The following is an 18,598-nucleotide window of genomic DNA, read 5'->3' as shown; positions in this document are numbered from 1 at the left end:
AGTGAAGTGCACAAGATAGCATGTAATTAAGAAAAAAGTAGGCACTGAGCCTATGCTATGATTTGTTTTACCTGTAATATTAATATTACTTAGAATTTTAAATAATAAAGATGGAGTAATTTTTAAATTTGTTAAACAGAATTATGGGATATCCGAAAGTTTATAAAACACTGATGTTATCTAAATATTCAAAATAACTACTGTCTACATTTAGAAATTCATTATATGGTTTTCACAGCAAAAGACTTGGAGTAAAATAGTCCGAAATTCAAATACTGGCTCCATTACAGTCATCTTTGTTAAATCACTGAAGTAACAGCTACTTGTTCTAGTTGACCCTCCCTTCTTCTAGGACTCAGCAATCTTAGGAGACTGCTCCTCTCTCCCTATTATCTTTCTACCCAGATAGTTCCAATAGAAGATACCATCTTTTTCATCTTTTTAACCTCTCTGAATAATAATGGGCCAGTGATTAGCTTCTGACCAAAGCTCAACCAGTCATAGCTTCCCACCTCATAAAAACAGGGATTATCTCAAGATAGGTCCCTGATCAAAGCCAAGGTAGTTACAAACTTTATCTAAGATGCCTTTATTTGGAATTAATAGAAACAACATGAATTAGAGTTTATAAAGCAGGATTTTGTATTCAATTGAAATTAAGTTGGTATCAAGTCCAATTAAACCATTCAGTTTGGATGATAAAGTATTAGAGATTCCCAGGCTGGCATAATTCCTGTTGAAATACCATATGATAAATATACCACAGTGGTGACAGCTGCATAACAGTGCAAATACATCTATGCCACTGGTCTGTATGCCTAAAAATGGTTTTAAAACTGTTAACTTTTTGCTATGCATATTTTACCACAATAAAAAAAGTTAATAAAAAGGAAAGCACAGGGATGAGAAAACTCTAGATAGCACATTAATTTATCTAAGATGGAGGGTTAATGTGTGGTAAATAAAGCTGGAATGGTAGATCAGGTTATGATTATAAAATAACTTCAGTACTAGGTAAAGACACACAGATTTTTAATATAGGCAGGCAATGCAAGTCCCCAAAGATCTGAGTTGTGCTTTTCTGAACTCCTGAATGGCATTATTTAACAACATAGCTCTTCTTTCTCTGCTGGTTTCTGCTTTATAGAGGAAGAGAGGAAGCAGAGGCTCTTATTATTGAGAAAGCTGATGACAGTTGCTAGAAAGGCAACAGCACACTCTGACTCTGCTTATCTTGGGAACTGTCAGAAGTCTTGAGCCGGATTAGAGTAACAACTGCAGACAGAAGATAAGAAAGTCTTGGCTTGTAATTCAAACCACTCTGAAAGTTAGACTCTAAGAATTCATATTTAGTTGAAAAAAAACTTAAAGTTTGAGAGTAAAAACATTGATTTGTACCTTCAGTTTTTAATTTCTCTTTGCCTTAAACATATAATCACTATACAACTATGTATTATTTTATTCTTTTAACAAACAGCTATTGAGTATCTGTGCTGTATTGTGCTTAGTCGCTCAGTCGTCTCCAACTCTTTGCAACCCCATGGATTGTAGTCTTGCGGGCTCCTCTGTCCATGAGGATTCTCCAGGCAAGAATACTGGGATGGGTTTGCCATGCCCTCTTTCAGGGGATCTTCCCAACCCAGGGATTGAACCCAGGTCTCCCACACTGCCGACAGATCCTTTACTGTCTGTGCCACCAGAGAAGCCCATGAATATTGGAGTAGATAGCCTATCCCTTCTCCAGGGGATCTTCCTGACCCAGGAGTCAAACCGGGATCTCCTGCATTGCAGGTGGATTCTTGACCAGCTGAGCTACCAGGGAAGCCCACCGAGTATCTACTATATACCAAACAAGATTAAACTTGGCCCCCTACTTATAGTTTCTTGGGAAAACAAACATAGATGTTAATGATAGAACTGTTAAGATAATTGCTATAAAAGCTCAAGTGCATTTGATCCTATGAGAAAAAAAAACAAAACTTAGTTTTAAGAGGCTGGCTTTTTAAAATGAGTTTTAGTTTTGAAAAGTAAGTCCAAATGTATTCATTGACAAAGATTGTTGAAAGGAAAGGCCAAACGGAGTCAGGAAAAAACAGAAACTTTGGAGTGTGGCTCACGTGACCACTGCCCTGTCAGTGAAAGATTCCAAAACTAAACGATGGATTTTTTTTTTTAAGGAGAAATGAAAGTTTATTTTGCAAAGTCCAAATAATTAATTTATTCTACTTGCCTAGCAGGATAAAATGAGATGAAAAAACTCAAAGAAAAGAAATGTAAGACTAGGACTTAATTTTCTTAAAGAGAACAATGTATAAAAAAGTTGATGAGATTATTAATTTATATTCCACCTAGAAATACTTCAGCACAACGCCTAGCACACAATAAGTGCTCAGTAAATGCCAGCTATCATCATCATCATCAGTCCAATTTACTAGCAAAAAAGTATAAAATTTACTGGCTTTTTGGAAAGTTCTCATCAAGCATCTAATCACTTCATGGGCAAACAGATAGGGAAACAATGGAAACAGTGACAGACTTTATTTTCTTGGGTTCCAAAATCATTGCAGATGGTGACTGAAGCCATGAAATTAAAAGACGCCTGCTCCTTGGAAGAAAAGCTATGACAAACCTAGACAGCATATTAAAAAGCAGAGACATTACTTTGCCGACAAAGGTCCATCTAGTCAAAGCTACAGTTTTTCCAGTAGTCAGGTATGGATGTGAGACTTTGACCATAAGGAAGGCTGAGTGCCAAAGAATTGATGCTTTTGAACTATGGTGTTGGAGAAGACTCTTGAGAGTCCCTTGGACTGCAAGGAGATCCAACCAGTCCATCCTAAAGGAAATCAGTCCTGAATGTTCACTGGAAGGACTGATGCTGAAACTCCAGTACTTTGGCCACCTGATGCAAAGAACTGAATCAGTGGAAAAGACCCTGATGCTGGGAAAGACTGAAGGCAGGAGGAGAAGGGGACAACAGAGGATGAGTTGGATGGATGGCTTCACCAACTCAATGGACATGAGTTTGAGAAAGCTTCACGAGTTGGTGATGAACAGGGAAGCCTGACGTGCTGCAGTCCACGGGGTCGCAAAGAGTCAGACACGACTGAGTAACTGAACAGAACTAAATCAAGCATCCAGAGTGATGGTAGTTAGAACTTAAATATGTTGGTAGAGGCTGACTCCTAAATCCTTCAGGATCTGAAATTTCTTGGTAGACATTTTTGTTTCCCCAAAACAAACTGAAACACATTCTATAAAATGTACTGCTCTTAAAAGATGTAAGTGCCTCTTAATAAGCTATCAGTTTCACAAAATAATGCAAGCAAATAAAATGCCATTTCTATAGGAAACAATAGATTCAGAGCAGAGATGTCCAAGAGAAATAGGCCACACATGCAATTTTAAATGATCTAATAGCTATATATTAAAAAGTAAAAAGAAACAAGTGAAATTTATTTTAATGTTTTATTTAATCTAAGATATAAAAAAATTCACATTCTTCTTTTGAAATCCAGTATATTGTATACTAATAGCATATCTTAGTTTGGATTAGCTATATTTCAAGGGCTCAATAGCCACATGTAGCTCATGGCTGCTGTATTAACACAGACTCAGACTTGAGCAAGAAGGGTTTCAAAAAAGAGTTTCCCTAAGCAGAGGTTTTAAATGATGAGCCATGTACTTCATGTGAATACAAATTAAGGTGCCTCTCATTACCAAACAAACAAACGCTACAACTTAGAGCTTCAATGACTCAATCACTAATGGACTGTTGAGGTAGTCACAACTGAGACCTTCTAGTGTCAGCACCACAGGGCCAGAAACAGAGCAGATAGGATTTTATAAGCAAAAGAATTTCAGATTCAGTAGTATAAGCAATGCTCTCTCCAGAGCTAATGTTTTCTCACAGTATTTAAACTGAACTAAACCAAAAACATAATTTTTTTTTTTAATTCAAGCCACATGCTAACAGTGCCCAAAATACTTTTTAAAAATCAGCTCTATGTATGATTGAGGTAGAGATCTATATATTTAGGGACACAGATTCTGGCTGCCCAGCTACACGTTTGTCTCCAACTAGGGAAGCAACTGCTCATTCCATCACTCCAACCAACGTCTGCTTAGCACCTTTCAGTGAATGTTGTGCTCTAAGCACCGAGCTAGGTTTTGGGTATGATGATGACAATGATGACTAACAAGCATCGAGAACTTACCATGTTCCAGGAACTGTACTAGGCATTTCACATGGTATTATTCATATTTTCATTTTACAGATGAAAAAACTGAGGCACAGATAAGTAAGTAACTTATCTAAGTCATGTCAGGAATCAAACCAGGCAATCTGGTTAGAACACCCATGTTCTGAAATATATACTACATTGACTAATTAGAAATTATAAGAGACAGTTGGTACTGTCACACAGAGCTCAGAGACTACTGGGGAAAGACATATAATTCTGTATCGTAAGTGTTCTGAGAGAAGGATATTAAGTGTTCTCTGACCTAAAGTGGATATCAAGAAAAACTTCTTAGAAAAATTATACATTCCTCATCTGAAAAATCAGGATAAGACTGCTCACCCTTCAGTGATGTTGCAAGAATTAAATAGGAGAACTCATATAAAGCAGGCATAGCACAATGCTTAATAACTACTATTGTAATCATCTATCCTGTTTACTGGCCCAAGATCAGGATAACAAACTGGCCTGACAGGATGTAGCTTTTACTTCCTGATGTTCTTGCTAAAAAGACAGAGACAGGAAGGAAGTAGAAGCTGGGAGAAGACAAATAAATATTAACTCCGGCCTCAGCATAATCCACCACCACCACACTAAGTGACTGAAACAATTTCTTGGTGTGTTTCACCTTTCATTGCCAAGAACTTCTATATTTAAGTCACTTTACTTTCAGAGAAAGGGTTCTTAAAAATTGGTTCATGGATAGTTTTAAGGGTCTAGGAACTCCTGAAACAAATGCAAGACGGTGTACATGCATAAATATGTTCTTTTTTTTCCTGGAGGTAGAGTCTAATAGCCTTTTTCAGATTCTCAAAGGAAATCCCTGACACAACAGTTTGGCAAATAGGGAAAAAAACAGTCTATCAACCTTAATGTTCCTGTGAGAATTAAAACCCCTTTTGTCTATAAAATCTTCTATAGTCTTCAAAATAAACTATTATTCAGAAGATCCTTTGCTTTATTTCATCTTTAAGGATAGTTTCTAGTCTGCCATAAGCTTTTCAGGAATTAAGTCTGGGAATTACTTTAATATTTATAATATTCTTTGATTTATTCAACCTGTACTGAAATTTTGCGGTATCAGGCACTGTGTGCATTAATTTCTAGACATAACCAAATGAATAAGACACAGATCCTACCCTGAAGCAGTTCAAAAAAAAAAAAAAAAAAGGATATATTAAAAAAAAAAAAATCACATTAAAATGTGGTGAATACTATCCTTAAAAGAATAAAGACTCCCTAAGTAGACAGGAAAGAATTAGCAATCAAGGTTTCAGGAAGGGTTTGACAAAGGAGATGATATTTAAGCTGGGCCTTAAAGCAGGAATAAGGTTTACAAGGTAAAGGTGTGCTTAGACAAAGGGAAACAGTAGGATCACAGACACAGAAGAATAAAATCTGGTGGCATGCTGAACTGAGAGGTAATAAGCCCACCCACCATATGGCTGGAGAAGAGGAATGAAACTAAAATGGCAGATTAAAGCATTATGCTGACCACTGAGAGAGGGGCCAAGAGCAAACGCACAGTATCTGTTCTAGGAGGTTTACTGTGGAAATAGCGAAGACAAAAGAATGGTCAGGATGTCAAAAGAACACCACAAAGGAAGAGACTTTATGCCATACTCAGAAAAGTGAGATGGATCACGCTGGGGATGTGGAGTCACTAAGGGATCCCAGTTGTATTTTCTATATAAGTTGGAAGAAGGATAGTCTCAATGAATGAAGGAGAGACTCAAAGCACACAGTTTATTAGGAGGTTATAGCAGTGATCCAGATAAGAGGTAAAGGCTAATTCTAAGACAGAAAAAGCAGAAAGGACAGGACTGATTTTAATAATACTGAACAAATTATTTTCTCTATATACTTATCATATAAGCTATGTCTCTCTCTACATATGTATGTATATAGTATCTATTTTATCTATTATATCTATATATATATATACACACACACACACACACACACACACACACATATATATATGGGCTTTCTTGGTGGCTCAGATGGTAGAGTCTGCCTGCAATGTAAGAAACACAGGTTTGATCCCTGGGTCAGGAAGATTCCCTGGAAAAGGGAATGGCAATCCACTCTAGTATTCTCATCTGGAAATCTTATGGATGGAGGAACCTGAAAGGCTACAATCCATGGGGTTACAAACTCAAACATGACTGAACAACTAATACACACACATACATATATATATATATATGGTGTCTATTTTATATATATACATGGTATCTATTACATACCCGGTGGCTCAGCAGTAAAGTGCTGGAAATGGGGTTTGATCCCTAGGTTGGGAAGATCCCCTGGAGAAGGAAACAGCAACCCATTCCAGTACTCTTTGTCTGGAAATCTCAAGGTCAGAGGAGACTAGAAGACTACAGTCCATGGGGTTGCAAAGAGTTGAACACAACTAAGCATCCACTTCCAGCTCAAACAGTCATATAAGCTAAGCAATAGGGATTAACAGTGAACAAGCAAACAGTCCCTACGATTAAGAAGTGCATACTCTAGTTGAAGAAGGAATTCATAGGGCCTGAACTCCATCTTAGGCCTGTTCATGCCGATCATGCTCAGCCACCTTTCCAATGGACTCTGAACTCTGTGTTTAGCGCCTGTGAAAACAACAACAGAAGGATAAGACACCCCCCCCCCCGCCCCGCGCTCCGCCCCCCCAGACAAGGGAACCTTGAAGATCATATCTAGGTTACTCATCGCCTAAGGGAAAACATACACTAATCACCCCTTCCTCCAGACAGGCCATAAATTTTTCTGTATCTGTTGGAGTGTAACCTCGGGCTTACTGATTATTGGCTAATTGTTTGACTGTTTGAGCACATGAGCACATAGCACGTGAATGATGGGGTATTGGGACGGTATTTTCCTTGGTTTATGTAAGTCTCAAGGAATTTGGAGTGGTGGGTTCAGACACACACACGTGGGGTATAAAAGATTTTCACAAATGCTGGTCGGGGTCCTTGGCTAAGAGGAGACTCTGCCTTGGGCCCACCGGTGTAATAAACTGCACTCCACTATCTGCATTGTCCTTCTGAGTGAGTTTGTTTCCCAGAACACGTGGCTACAACATAGTGAGGTATTCAAATAAAACAGACAATTATAATGAAGCATGGTAAATGCTATGACAAGTATAAATTTAAAAATTGTGTAAGATAAGCTCTTAAATAAGATTTGGTAGGTATAAGGGATGAGAGGTAAAGTAGTCAAGAGATGACTTTCCCTTCCAGAGGAAATGTTATCTAAGGTAAGATCTGAAGGATGAGGAAGAGTTGATCATGCAAAACACAAGAGAAGGTAGGAAAGGTTTCAAGAAACATTTCAAAAATAAAAGAAGAAAAGTGAGAAGATAAATCTCAGGTTTCTAGCTTGAGTTACAGGAAGTGGTGATGTCACTGAGAAAGGGAAATAAAAGAGACTAGGATAGTGGTCAGGGCAAGATTATGAAGTCACGTCCTACTGAACACTCAGATGAAAATACTAGCTGGTAATGAAAAACACAGGTGTTCAGTTCAGGTGAGAGATCCAGTTATTAGATTACTGTAATAATTGCTTTCCCGTAAGTTAAAAATATTATACTAATTTAAGCTGATTGATATAATTAAATTCCAATACAGCAAATGCTGAAGGAATTGTATAAAAAATTTAAAGAAACAGCTGACAAAAAGTCATCCTGCTTCAAGCTACCTATGTCCTATATTTTCAACTAGAAACAATTTGGTGAACTATAGAAGAAAACAACATCTCATTTTCTGACTGATATCAAAGAACATTCTTTACCTAACCAACTCTTGAGGTTATATATATTAATAGTTTTTTACATCTCCACTGATTTTCAATGCTCAAAATAAAGTATTATTCTAAGAAACATATTTCTTTCTTCATTATGCTTTTCTGTATTTTCCAAATTTTAATGACTATGTATTATAACCACCACTGAGGGGAAAAAAATCTTTTAAAGCACCATATTCATTACACACTCATTACAATTTCATATTATGTATGGTGTTTATTTGCAGATTTGGTCCCTGGACTAAAATTAAGTATCTTCATCTAAAAACCAAATAAATAAGAAGGAGCAAATCTTTTGTCACATAACAATTTAGTAAAAGCCATAAAAAAATCTGTTTAAATTTTTTTTTTCTGTTTAGTAGTTATACACATCACAGTCTGACATATTAATAAAAGATTTCATTCAAAGACTATAGAAAAAATTGTTACAATAACAAAAGCCAAGCTTTATAATGTAGTATCTCAAAGGCTTGGTGGAAGTGACCTAATACCATTTACCAAACTGAATTTTAACAACCATAATTTTAGCACAGGTAAATAACTCTTATTATGACATTACTGGAGTTGACAGATGATGGGACTTTGCCTACACTGTAGTTCTCACCTAAAGTAAAAGCCTAGGGAAAATATTTTCACAAGTGTCAAATCAAGTATAAATGTATTTCAGATTTATAAAATGTGACTATAATTTAAAACTTAATATGGTTTTGAGGCTCTATGATTTTCTTAATAAGACAATCGTAAAATGTTACATATGTCCTTTTTTGTTATTAGCTTGTAATTCACCCATACAAGACGGACAGTACAACTTAACATTATAGTAACCAGAAGTAGTGAAAGCTCAATTTATCAAAATGTAATTAATATTACAAATATTTGTACTAGCAAGAACATTTAATGTACAATGCTTTACCTATTAAAACTCACTACAAAGACATTCCATATGTAAAATAACTACTGTTGAAATCGAGCAAGCCCTAGAATATTGGGGTATGTGTCTATTTTCACAGGCTTGAGAGGCATAAATGACAAGTATTTTCAAATCTAGCTACTACTCAATGCACATTTCTCATAACACAAGCAAAAATGCTAATGGGACATTTATAGATAATATGAAAATGCAGTCTATACACCATTAAGAGACTAATCCAATGTTTATTTTTGCAAACCAAAGTAAAAATGTCCTAAATCTTAATGAAAAGCTGTACCATATAAGAGAAAAAATGTAGAACTAGAACTTATACAACCAGGTTTGGGCGCCAGCCAGCACTGTTGCTGACCTGATGTATGACTGATTTTTTTTCCCGAAGAGTAAGAAAGAAATTGGATTATGTAATCTCCAAGGGTTTGTTTTTATTTGTGTTTTACTTTCTAGGATTCCAACAGTAGAAGCTTTATGTAATAGGCAAAGGCTTACTTTTTTGAGCTGGAAATGAGAATCTGGTAGAATTCAGTAGAAGGCAGATATGTCAAAACTAAACACTCACATTTAAAAAAGGTGCCCAAGGGAGACAAGATGCCAGAGGAGTAGGTGGAAGTAGAGTATATCTCTGCCCATGGATGCATCAGGAATACATCTTCAGATGCAGATCTTGTAGAGCAATCAGCTGAGAGCTAGCAGGAGTCCCTGACCATCGGAAAGGAATACACAGATCCCCACGCAAAACTTGGTAGAATGAAGGAAGGAAGGGAAACAGAGGAAGACAGTGAACAGAACCAATCTGCACCTGGGGGATTGGGGAGCTGAACCAGGGTTGAGATCCCCACATCAGAGCAACTGGTTGGGACAGAAGGGAAGCATTTGAGGCTGTTGGAGAGGGAAGGTGATCTGTAACAGTCTCAATGGAGTGAGAATGACACAGACAATCCATGCCATGGCCCTACATACCCCGGATGGGGATGCAAGGAGACCAGAATGCATAGTGACTGGCAGATGGAGAATAGAGACTGGCGAGCAATTCCAGGACAAGCACTGCTGTTGACCACAGGGAGATGGTCCGAGGAGATGAGGAGGAGGAGAGCATGGCAGGGAATGTCTTTGGAAGAAAGCCAGGAAGCCATGGAGGCAGGGTGCTACTGCTGAGTCAGAGAGAAGGGATGGAGCCCATCACTGTAGCCTCTCTCTCCACACGCAAACGCCGGCAGCTGACCAATAGACAAAGACCACTGAGACGGTGGTCCTAAGGGTGCCAGACACACTGAGCAATAGGGAAGGACCAGCCAGACAGGCCTTTGAACACCAGCTGCCAGAGGTTAGAAAAGGATTCTAAAAGCACCGTATTTTCCATGCCTGTGGCAATGGGCTTCACTGCACACCTGGCATCACTACAGTCCCTGTAATCCAAGCAGCCATGCCACCTCCACATTCGGTCCTCACTGGGGCAGAGCAGCCAGATGCTAGGAAAAAACCCTAACGGTGCCGTATCTCTTTAGCCTGTGGTTACTGGTGTCCATGAGCTTCCAGGGTTCTTGTGAATCAAAGAGCCATGACATCTCCATGCCCAGTCCTCACCGGTGCAGACCTGAGTCCTCCAGGGCAGCCTCAGGAGCAAATTCCCATGGACGACCCACATGCAGAGGTAAGGATAAAAACACAATTGAGCTCAAGGGGCAGAATGGCTAAGGAAGAGGATCAAAAACCTTTCCACCAGCTGTATAAGCTGCAGACTAAGTCCACACGATCAACTGCATAGACTCTGTGTCTATGGTATATAAAAAAGGACAATGAGTGTTCCCAAAAAAGAAAATGCCTTTAAAAAAAAAAAAAAAAGCCTAGCTCTAGCAGCTATGGACACTGGAGGCAAGAACACACAGGAGCAGGGCCAGATTAGAGTCTGAGCTGTCCCCAAAACAAATCAAAGTGATCTTGAGAAAGAAAGAGGAGCTGGTGGAATAGACCTTCCTGACTTCAGACTATACTGCAAAGCTACAGTCATCAAGACAGTATGGTACTGGCACAAAAACAGAAATATAGACCAATGGAACACGATAGAAAGCCCAGAAATAAACCCATGTGTCTATGGGAACCTTATTTTTGACAAAGGAGGCAAGAATATACAATGGAGAACATAAGTCTCTTCAGTAAGTGGTGCTAAGAAAACTGGCAGCTATGTGTAAAAGAATGAAATTAGAATACTTCCTAATACCATACACAAAGATAAACTCAAAATGGATAAAAAACCTAAATTTAAGACCAAAAGCTATAAAACTCTTAGAGGAAAACATAGGCAAAAGATTCTATGACATAAATCATAGCAAGATCCTCTGTGACCCACCTCCTAGAGTAATGTAAATAAAAACAAATATAAACAAGTGGGACCTAATTAAACTTAAAAGCTTCTGCACAACAAAGAAAACCATTAACAAGATGAAAAGACAACTCTCAGAATGGGAGAACTGCAAATGAAGCAACTGACAAAGGATTACTCTCCAAAATATACAAGCAGCTCGTGAAGCTCAATATAGGAAAATCAAACTACCCAATCAAAAAATGGGAGGAAGATCTAAACAGACATTTCTCCAAAGAAGACATACAGATGGCTAATAGACACTTGAAAAGATATTCAAAATTGTTTATTAGAGAAATGCAAATCAAAACTACAATGAGGTATCACCTCACACTGGTTAGAACTGCCATCATCAAAATATTTGCAAAAAATAACTGCTAGAGAGGATGTGGAAAATAGGGAACCCTCTTGCACAGTGGTAGGAATATAAACTGCTAGAGGCACTATGGAGAATAGCATGGAGATTTCTCAAAAAACTAGGAATAAAACTATCATATGACCCAGCAACCCCACTACTGGGCATATACTCTGAGAAAACCACAATTCAAAAAGACACATATACCCCAATGTTCACTGCAGTACTATTTACAATAGCTAAGACATGGAAGCAACCTAGATGTCCATTGACAGAGGAATGGATAAAGAAGTTGTGGTACATAGATATATAATGGAATATTAGCCATAAAAAGGAATATTTTAAAGTCAGTTCTAGTGAAGTGGATGAACCTAGAGCCTGTTATACAAAGTGAAGTTAAGTCATAAAAAGGAAAACAAATATCGTATATTATTGCATATATCTGGAATCTAGAAAGAGTACTGACGAACCTATTTGCAGAGCAACAACAGAGATGCAAACACAGAGAACAGACTTGTGGGCACAGTGGGGGAAGAAGAGGGTGGGACAAATTGAGAGAGTAGTATTGAAACATATACAGTACCAAATGTAAAACAGACAGCCAGTGGGAATTTGCTATATGACACAGGGAGCTCCTCCCAGTGCTCTGTGACAACCTAGAGGGGTGGGATGGGGTTGAAGGTGGGAGGGAGGTCCAGAGGGAGGCAACATATATGTATCTATGGCTGATTCATGTTGACATATGGCAGAAACCAACACAACATTGTAAAGCAATTATTCTCCATTTAAAAATTTAAAAAAAAAATTTTAAGGTAAAACTGAATGGGAAAATACTGTTTTTATTTAGTATTATGCTGAGTATTTGCTATGCATTTGAAAAACCAATGTTTTTAAAATATATTTTCATCAATTAAAACAATTATTTATCAAATAGAGAACATTTTTTTAAGAAGGTACCCAGACTAAGTTTATAAAATGTCAAGACATTCTGTTCAAAGAGGTAGATGATACTAAGGGCAAACACTGACATTACTGTGGATTTGAAACTATACTGCCTTCTATAGACATTCACTCCCAGAATTCATCCCTCCTTCCAGCAGAATTTTCATGTGGGGATATGCCCTCCTCCATTTGGTCTCAGTGGCAAATTACCCCCACCCCTTCAGGAGACAGTTCATGACACATGAGCAAACAGTACATCCCTGACCACTGACTGTTTCAGTATAACCCTACACCAGTCCAATCAGATTGACTCAGGGCTTTTGCAGGAACTGCCAGAAGACAGTAACTTCACTAGATTTGAAATAATAGGTACATGAAACTCAGATGTGCAATAACCCCCCGACAACATAATAGGAAAGTCTACCTGAGGATGGAACCACCTAGTGAAAGTGGAAACAGGAAATGGAGAGAGCAAGAGAACTGATTATATCATTTTAGCCCCAGTGCAAAGCTATGCTTTAAGCTATCCCTACCTCTAAGAGGCCTCAGTGAATAAATTCACTCTCACTTATTCAGCCTGGGTTGAATACTTTTTTTACAACTGTAAAAAATCATAACTTTCTCTACAATAATTTCAATGCAGACTCATGGATGAGGAAAGATCTTTCCCAAGTTCTTTCCATATAGCCCAGCTGCATCATTTAATTCCCTTATGTCTCAATATCATCAACAAAATAAAAGTATCAGCCATTATCTGCTTTAAAGTGTTGTGAAGGTTAAAAAAAAAGTTTGTGTAAGTAAAATGATATTTAAATCCAATGCCCTATAGAAGGAAAAGAGGTCTCACTTTTTTAAAAATTATAATTTTATTCATTTATTTTTTATTTTGGGCTATGATGGACCTTTTGTTGTTGCACGGGCTTTTCTTTAGTTGAGGCAAGCAGGAGCCAGTCTCTAGTTGCAGTGCATGGGCTTCTCATTGAGGTGGCATCTCTTGCTGTCGAGCACAAGCTCTAGGGTAAGGGGCTTCAGTAGTCGTGGCCCATGGGCTCAGTAGTTGTAGCTCCCAGGCTGTAAAGCACAGGCTCTAAAGTTGTGGCACATGGGTTTTGTTGCTCTGCAGCATGTGGGGTCTTTCCAGATCATGGATTCAACCCATGTTTCCCACATTAGCAGGCAGATTCTTTACCAATGAGCCACCAGGGAAGCCCTCACTTTTTAAAAAGACATTTTAGGAAGTCATTTTTACAATATGCATTACTATAAAAGTTTCTAGGCACAAGGAGATTAACCAAGAGTACCTGCTATATTTAGATTCAAATCTAATTGCATTCAAGTCCATTTCTACACAGTACATGTGGATAAGAAAGAAAATTCAACTTCAACTCTAGTAGTCTTGAGATCAGGTATTAATTCTACCGCTTATAGGTTTGTATGACTTTTGGTAAAATAACCTCTCTAAGCATCTTAACTCTGTGCCTGTAAAACAGAACACTAATATCTATCTCAAGTTACAAAGGTTTTGTGAGGACCAAATAAGGCAACAGTTACAAAAGCTCTTGGTATGGTGTCTGCATATAAAATTCCTTCAATAAAATGTATTAAATAATGTTTTCCTAATGTGTTATTCCATCCTAAAGGAGATCAGTCCTAAGTGTTCTTTGGAAGGACTGATGCTAAAGCTGAAACTCCAATACTTTGGCCACCTCATGAGAAGAGCTGACTCATTGGAAAAGACTCTGATGCTGGGAGGGATTGGGGGCAGGAGGAGAAGGGGACGACAGAGGATGAGATGGCTGGATGGCATCACCAACTCGATGGACGTGAGTTTGGGTGAACTCCGGGAGTTGGTGATGGACAGGGAGGCCTGGCGTGCTGCAATTCATGGGATCACAAAGAGTCGAACATGACTGAGCAACTGAACTGAACTGAACTGAATGTGTTGTTCAAATGCCTAAAGCTGGAGGAAAAATTACTTCAAGGGAAAGGGAGGAACAAAGTTAGGAGTTTGGGATTAACATATACACACTATTATAAATAAAATAGAAAATCAACAAGGATCTACTGTATAGCATAGGAAACTATACTCAATATTTTATAATAACTTATAAGGGAAAAGAATTTGAAAAAGAACAAGTGTATGTATGTATATATACCTATATATGTATATATATATGTGTGTGTATATATATAAAAGGAATATATATGTATAAAAGGATCATTTTGCTATACACCTGAAACTAACACAACATTGTAAATCATACTTCCAAAAAAAAAATTTAAATAAATTTTTAAGATATACTTATTTCACTGTCCATAATCAAATAGTACCTTATAGTTGATGGAAGGCCATTATTTATTTGGAAGTGACTTTTTCTTTATTCAGTGCTACACAAGAAAATAGTACATCCTGCAATTAAAGGTTGCCTTAGATTTAATAAAGTACACTGATTCCCATTTTAAGAACTATAGTACTTAACCAAATAAACTAGTATTTACCAAGATTTACATTAGAAACAGAAAAGAGTGTGTGTGTATTTATATAGTCAGGTATAATTTTACTTTACATACCTCTGTAGGTCAACTATTTCATTGTTAAGGGTATCTAGCTCCTTAATAGCAGAGAAATCTGCAACAGGACTTGATCCTATGATGTTCTAAAAACAAAGAGTTCACAATTACAACATTATTACTATAAAATTGCACGTGGAAAAGCATTAAAAATGTTTAAAAGTACTATATAGATACATGTTTTATGGTATTACTAACACTTTAACTCACTTAAGAAAACTATCGTATCTAGTGTAATTTCACACACATACATACAGACATATTCCCTTAAACTCTTTAAAAGCTGTTGTTCTATAATATATACCACCACTTGAGATCTCATTGTCTTCATCACTTATCTTAGCCTGTCTAGAACACTGCAATAAAGAAGATAACAGATTTATAAACTAATTCCTCCACTGAAGCATAAATTTCTTGGGGAGATGAATGGTGATTTATTTGTATTTGTATCAAACAAATGATGGTTGATTTTATTTAATTAAACAAATATTTACTTTCCTTAAATACTTTCAGCATCTCCTCTATTTAAACTAAAGCCAACCACCCAGCATATTCCACAGTAAATGTTAATATCACCATACATGAAACTATCTTCATATGATATAATTTACATAAGATTTTCTTTTGATAATGAAGATATCAGAACTAGTCTCTGAATGGTATTTGTATTTAGAAAACCCAGCTGATTTATTCTGGGTCCTGCTATTTTACTAGCTGCATGATTTCACTGTAAAACAGGGAAATAATCTCTTGCCTGCCCACTTCAAAAATTAAATATTGCATATGAAATCATTCTACAAAGTTTATGATATTTTATAAATGTAAGCTATTATAATTAACTTCAGAAAATGCTCTTTAAAGATAGAAAGCCTCGCAATGACTTGCTTCCACTCTGGCTCAATTTCCTTTGTGAACCATTTTTGTCCCCTTACATAACCAGCTGAAGTCAGGGAGAAAAGATAATTGTTCCTTCAAACACTTGACCTATACCCTATGCTACAAGCAGATTGACAAATAATGGGATGATCACCATTAGGATATGTTAAAACTGAGATTTAAACATGTAAAACTAAGATATATTGAGGACCTTATTAGCAGAACACAAAACTTACTATTATGCTGCTATGAACTTAATGTATGTCACCAACTTGCACAACAGAAGAAGAAATCTGGAAGTTCACAATATCCTATCTGCTTATAATTATAAAGGTTTACAAATAACTTAAGTAGTAATCTGAAAACTGTAGCGCTGTAGGTAAGGCAGGTATTATTATAAATCTCATTTTAGAATTAAGGAAACATACTAAAGGACTTGCTTAAAGTTGAACCCAGCTAATAGGCAATATTGTCAAGAGACTTTCTAATTAAATTCAAGTGCTATTTCACATTATGCCCCTTAGCACCTGCAAACTAAGACAATTTAAATAAAACTATTACCCTAAAAGCCAACCCAATAAACAGATACATCCATAAAATGTGGCAAATAATCATTTCTATACTTCTTTACGCTACACTGCGTAACAGTCTTCATGTGCTTTGTTTTGATCATCAACACCAAAATTAGGATCAATTAGGATTCAATTAATGCTAGTCTCAATTTTATATTACAGATCTGTACCAAATGTACCTCTTACAGTGTTTTACTACATGTTTCACTAATACACAGACCCTTACCATTCCATATTAAATTAGAAATTTTAAAGTGAGTTTCTGAATGTGACAACTATTTACCAGGATTTTAACTTATGAACTAAGCCTGGCCAGACAATTTGAAAGGTGAACAAAATGAAAAATAAGCATTTAGTCTCACTTTCATCACCAAAAGTAACTTACATCACCTAAAAGCTACTGAGAGGTAGCTTTTTGCTATCAGAGGTGCAAGCAAACCAAGAAACTCATGACTCCCACACCTCTTCTTATCACTCTAACTCAAAAAAAGTGACTCACATTTGACAGTCTTTCACTATTAAAAATATCATCAAGTAAGAGTGAGATAAATAAGTTTAACTTCAAGCAAGTTACAAAGTGATACCACAGATGACTCCAGAATGAAGATTACTTAGTTGGTACAGATTAGTGTGCTTGTGTGCGTCAATTACTGACACAAAAATTAAACTCCCATTCCAGAGCAATAAAATGACATTCAACCAGGAAGCATGGAAAGGTACAGCTAACAGTATATAAGGCATAATAAGAAAAATGTACTTTTTTATGTTCCCTTGTCACAGAATACTTTCTCTCACCCTGTTTTGTGCATTACAGAAAAGTTCCACTTTGGTGATTCTAAGTGGATCAGAGAGCCTAAGGAAGGTAAGTTAAAATGCACACAAGGACCAAGTGACAGACATGTGACAAAAGCATGCTGTTTAGGTATTTTCTCTGCATCAACTTAACTGCATAAAAAAACCTCTAATTTCAAAATGTATCTTGTAAACCAAAACCTGTAATGCTAAAAAAGGCATAAAGTAAAGCTCTAACCTTGAGAGAGTAGAGTTAAGAAACTGACAGTACAAGAAAGGCGAAAAGCAGAGTGCTGCAGAATGGAAAAAATAGTCCAAACTAGAAAAAACACAGAAAGGAAAGCAACGTTCAAAAAAGGATTAGTCAAAGCTGCAAAAATGCAGTTCTAAAAAAATTAGATTATAAAGAGAAAATAGATTATTTGAATGACAAAACAAATGCAAATTTTAATTTTTAAGGTTAAAATTATTGGTTATAGGTAAGACAACAGTGATAAAATCCCATTTTAATGAATACTGATATCTCACATAGAAGTACCTGTGCTCTAGTGAATAGACTTTACTAAATCTACAAAACTGAAAATTCTGTACAGCAGATGCAACTCAAAGTGTCTACTAATTAGAGCCTTTGATGAACAAACATAATTTGCTTCAGAAAGTTCTGCTGTATGTGTATTCTGTGTTGGTGGGAGATTCAGTGAGTATAAAATGAAGAGGGCAAGGGAAAAAAGCAGTCTATATAGGTGAAAGAAGATGAAACAACACAGCATTCCATAACTGAGGTACAGTTATAGCAGGGGGAATAAATACAAGTTTGTAATCTTTATCTTTCCAGGTGGCATCACTTTTAGCCTTCTCTACAACTTAGGGGCTCCATGTCCTACATCAAAATAAATCTCAAAAATTCACAAAATGCTCCTCTCCCTAAACACTGACAAAGCAGATTATCAAACAGTTACTTTTCTTGAAAATAAGAATAAAAACTCTTACACATTAACTTCTGTACTTAATGGCTATAAATTTCCATTTAGTTGAGTTAGAGAAAATAATCCAATTTTGATTTATCCGATTTGTTAAAATGGGATTTTTTAACCTATGCAACAAAATTAATGCAAAACCAAAATAGTCTACTGACATTTTAAAGAGAACTCT

General features: G+C 36.7%; 1 protein-coding gene across 9 annotated transcripts in view; it reads right to left on the bottom strand.

Annotated features, from left to right (window-relative positions):
* Nucleotides 1-18,598, bottom strand: part of EPS15 (epidermal growth factor receptor pathway substrate 15) — a 139,758-nt gene that overhangs the window by 61,310 nt on the left and 59,850 nt on the right. For all 9 annotated transcript variants that reach the window (XM_070786545.1, XM_070786548.1, XM_070786550.1 and 6 more), the window contains one exon: nucleotides 15,207-15,292. In XM_070786545.1, coding sequence (XP_070642646.1) covers nucleotides 15,207-15,292 — 86 coding nt within the window. The remainder of the gene's footprint in view (nucleotides 1-15,206; nucleotides 15,293-18,598) is intronic.

The sequence above is a fragment of the Bos indicus genome, chromosome 3, assembly GCF_029378745.1.
Source record: "Bos indicus isolate NIAB-ARS_2022 breed Sahiwal x Tharparkar chromosome 3, NIAB-ARS_B.indTharparkar_mat_pri_1.0, whole genome shotgun sequence".
NCBI classification, from domain to species: domain Eukaryota; kingdom Metazoa; phylum Chordata; class Mammalia; order Artiodactyla; family Bovidae; genus Bos; species Bos indicus.
The sequence above is the reverse complement of the archived record's forward strand: the minus strand, read 5'-3'. Positions and strand labels throughout refer to the sequence as shown.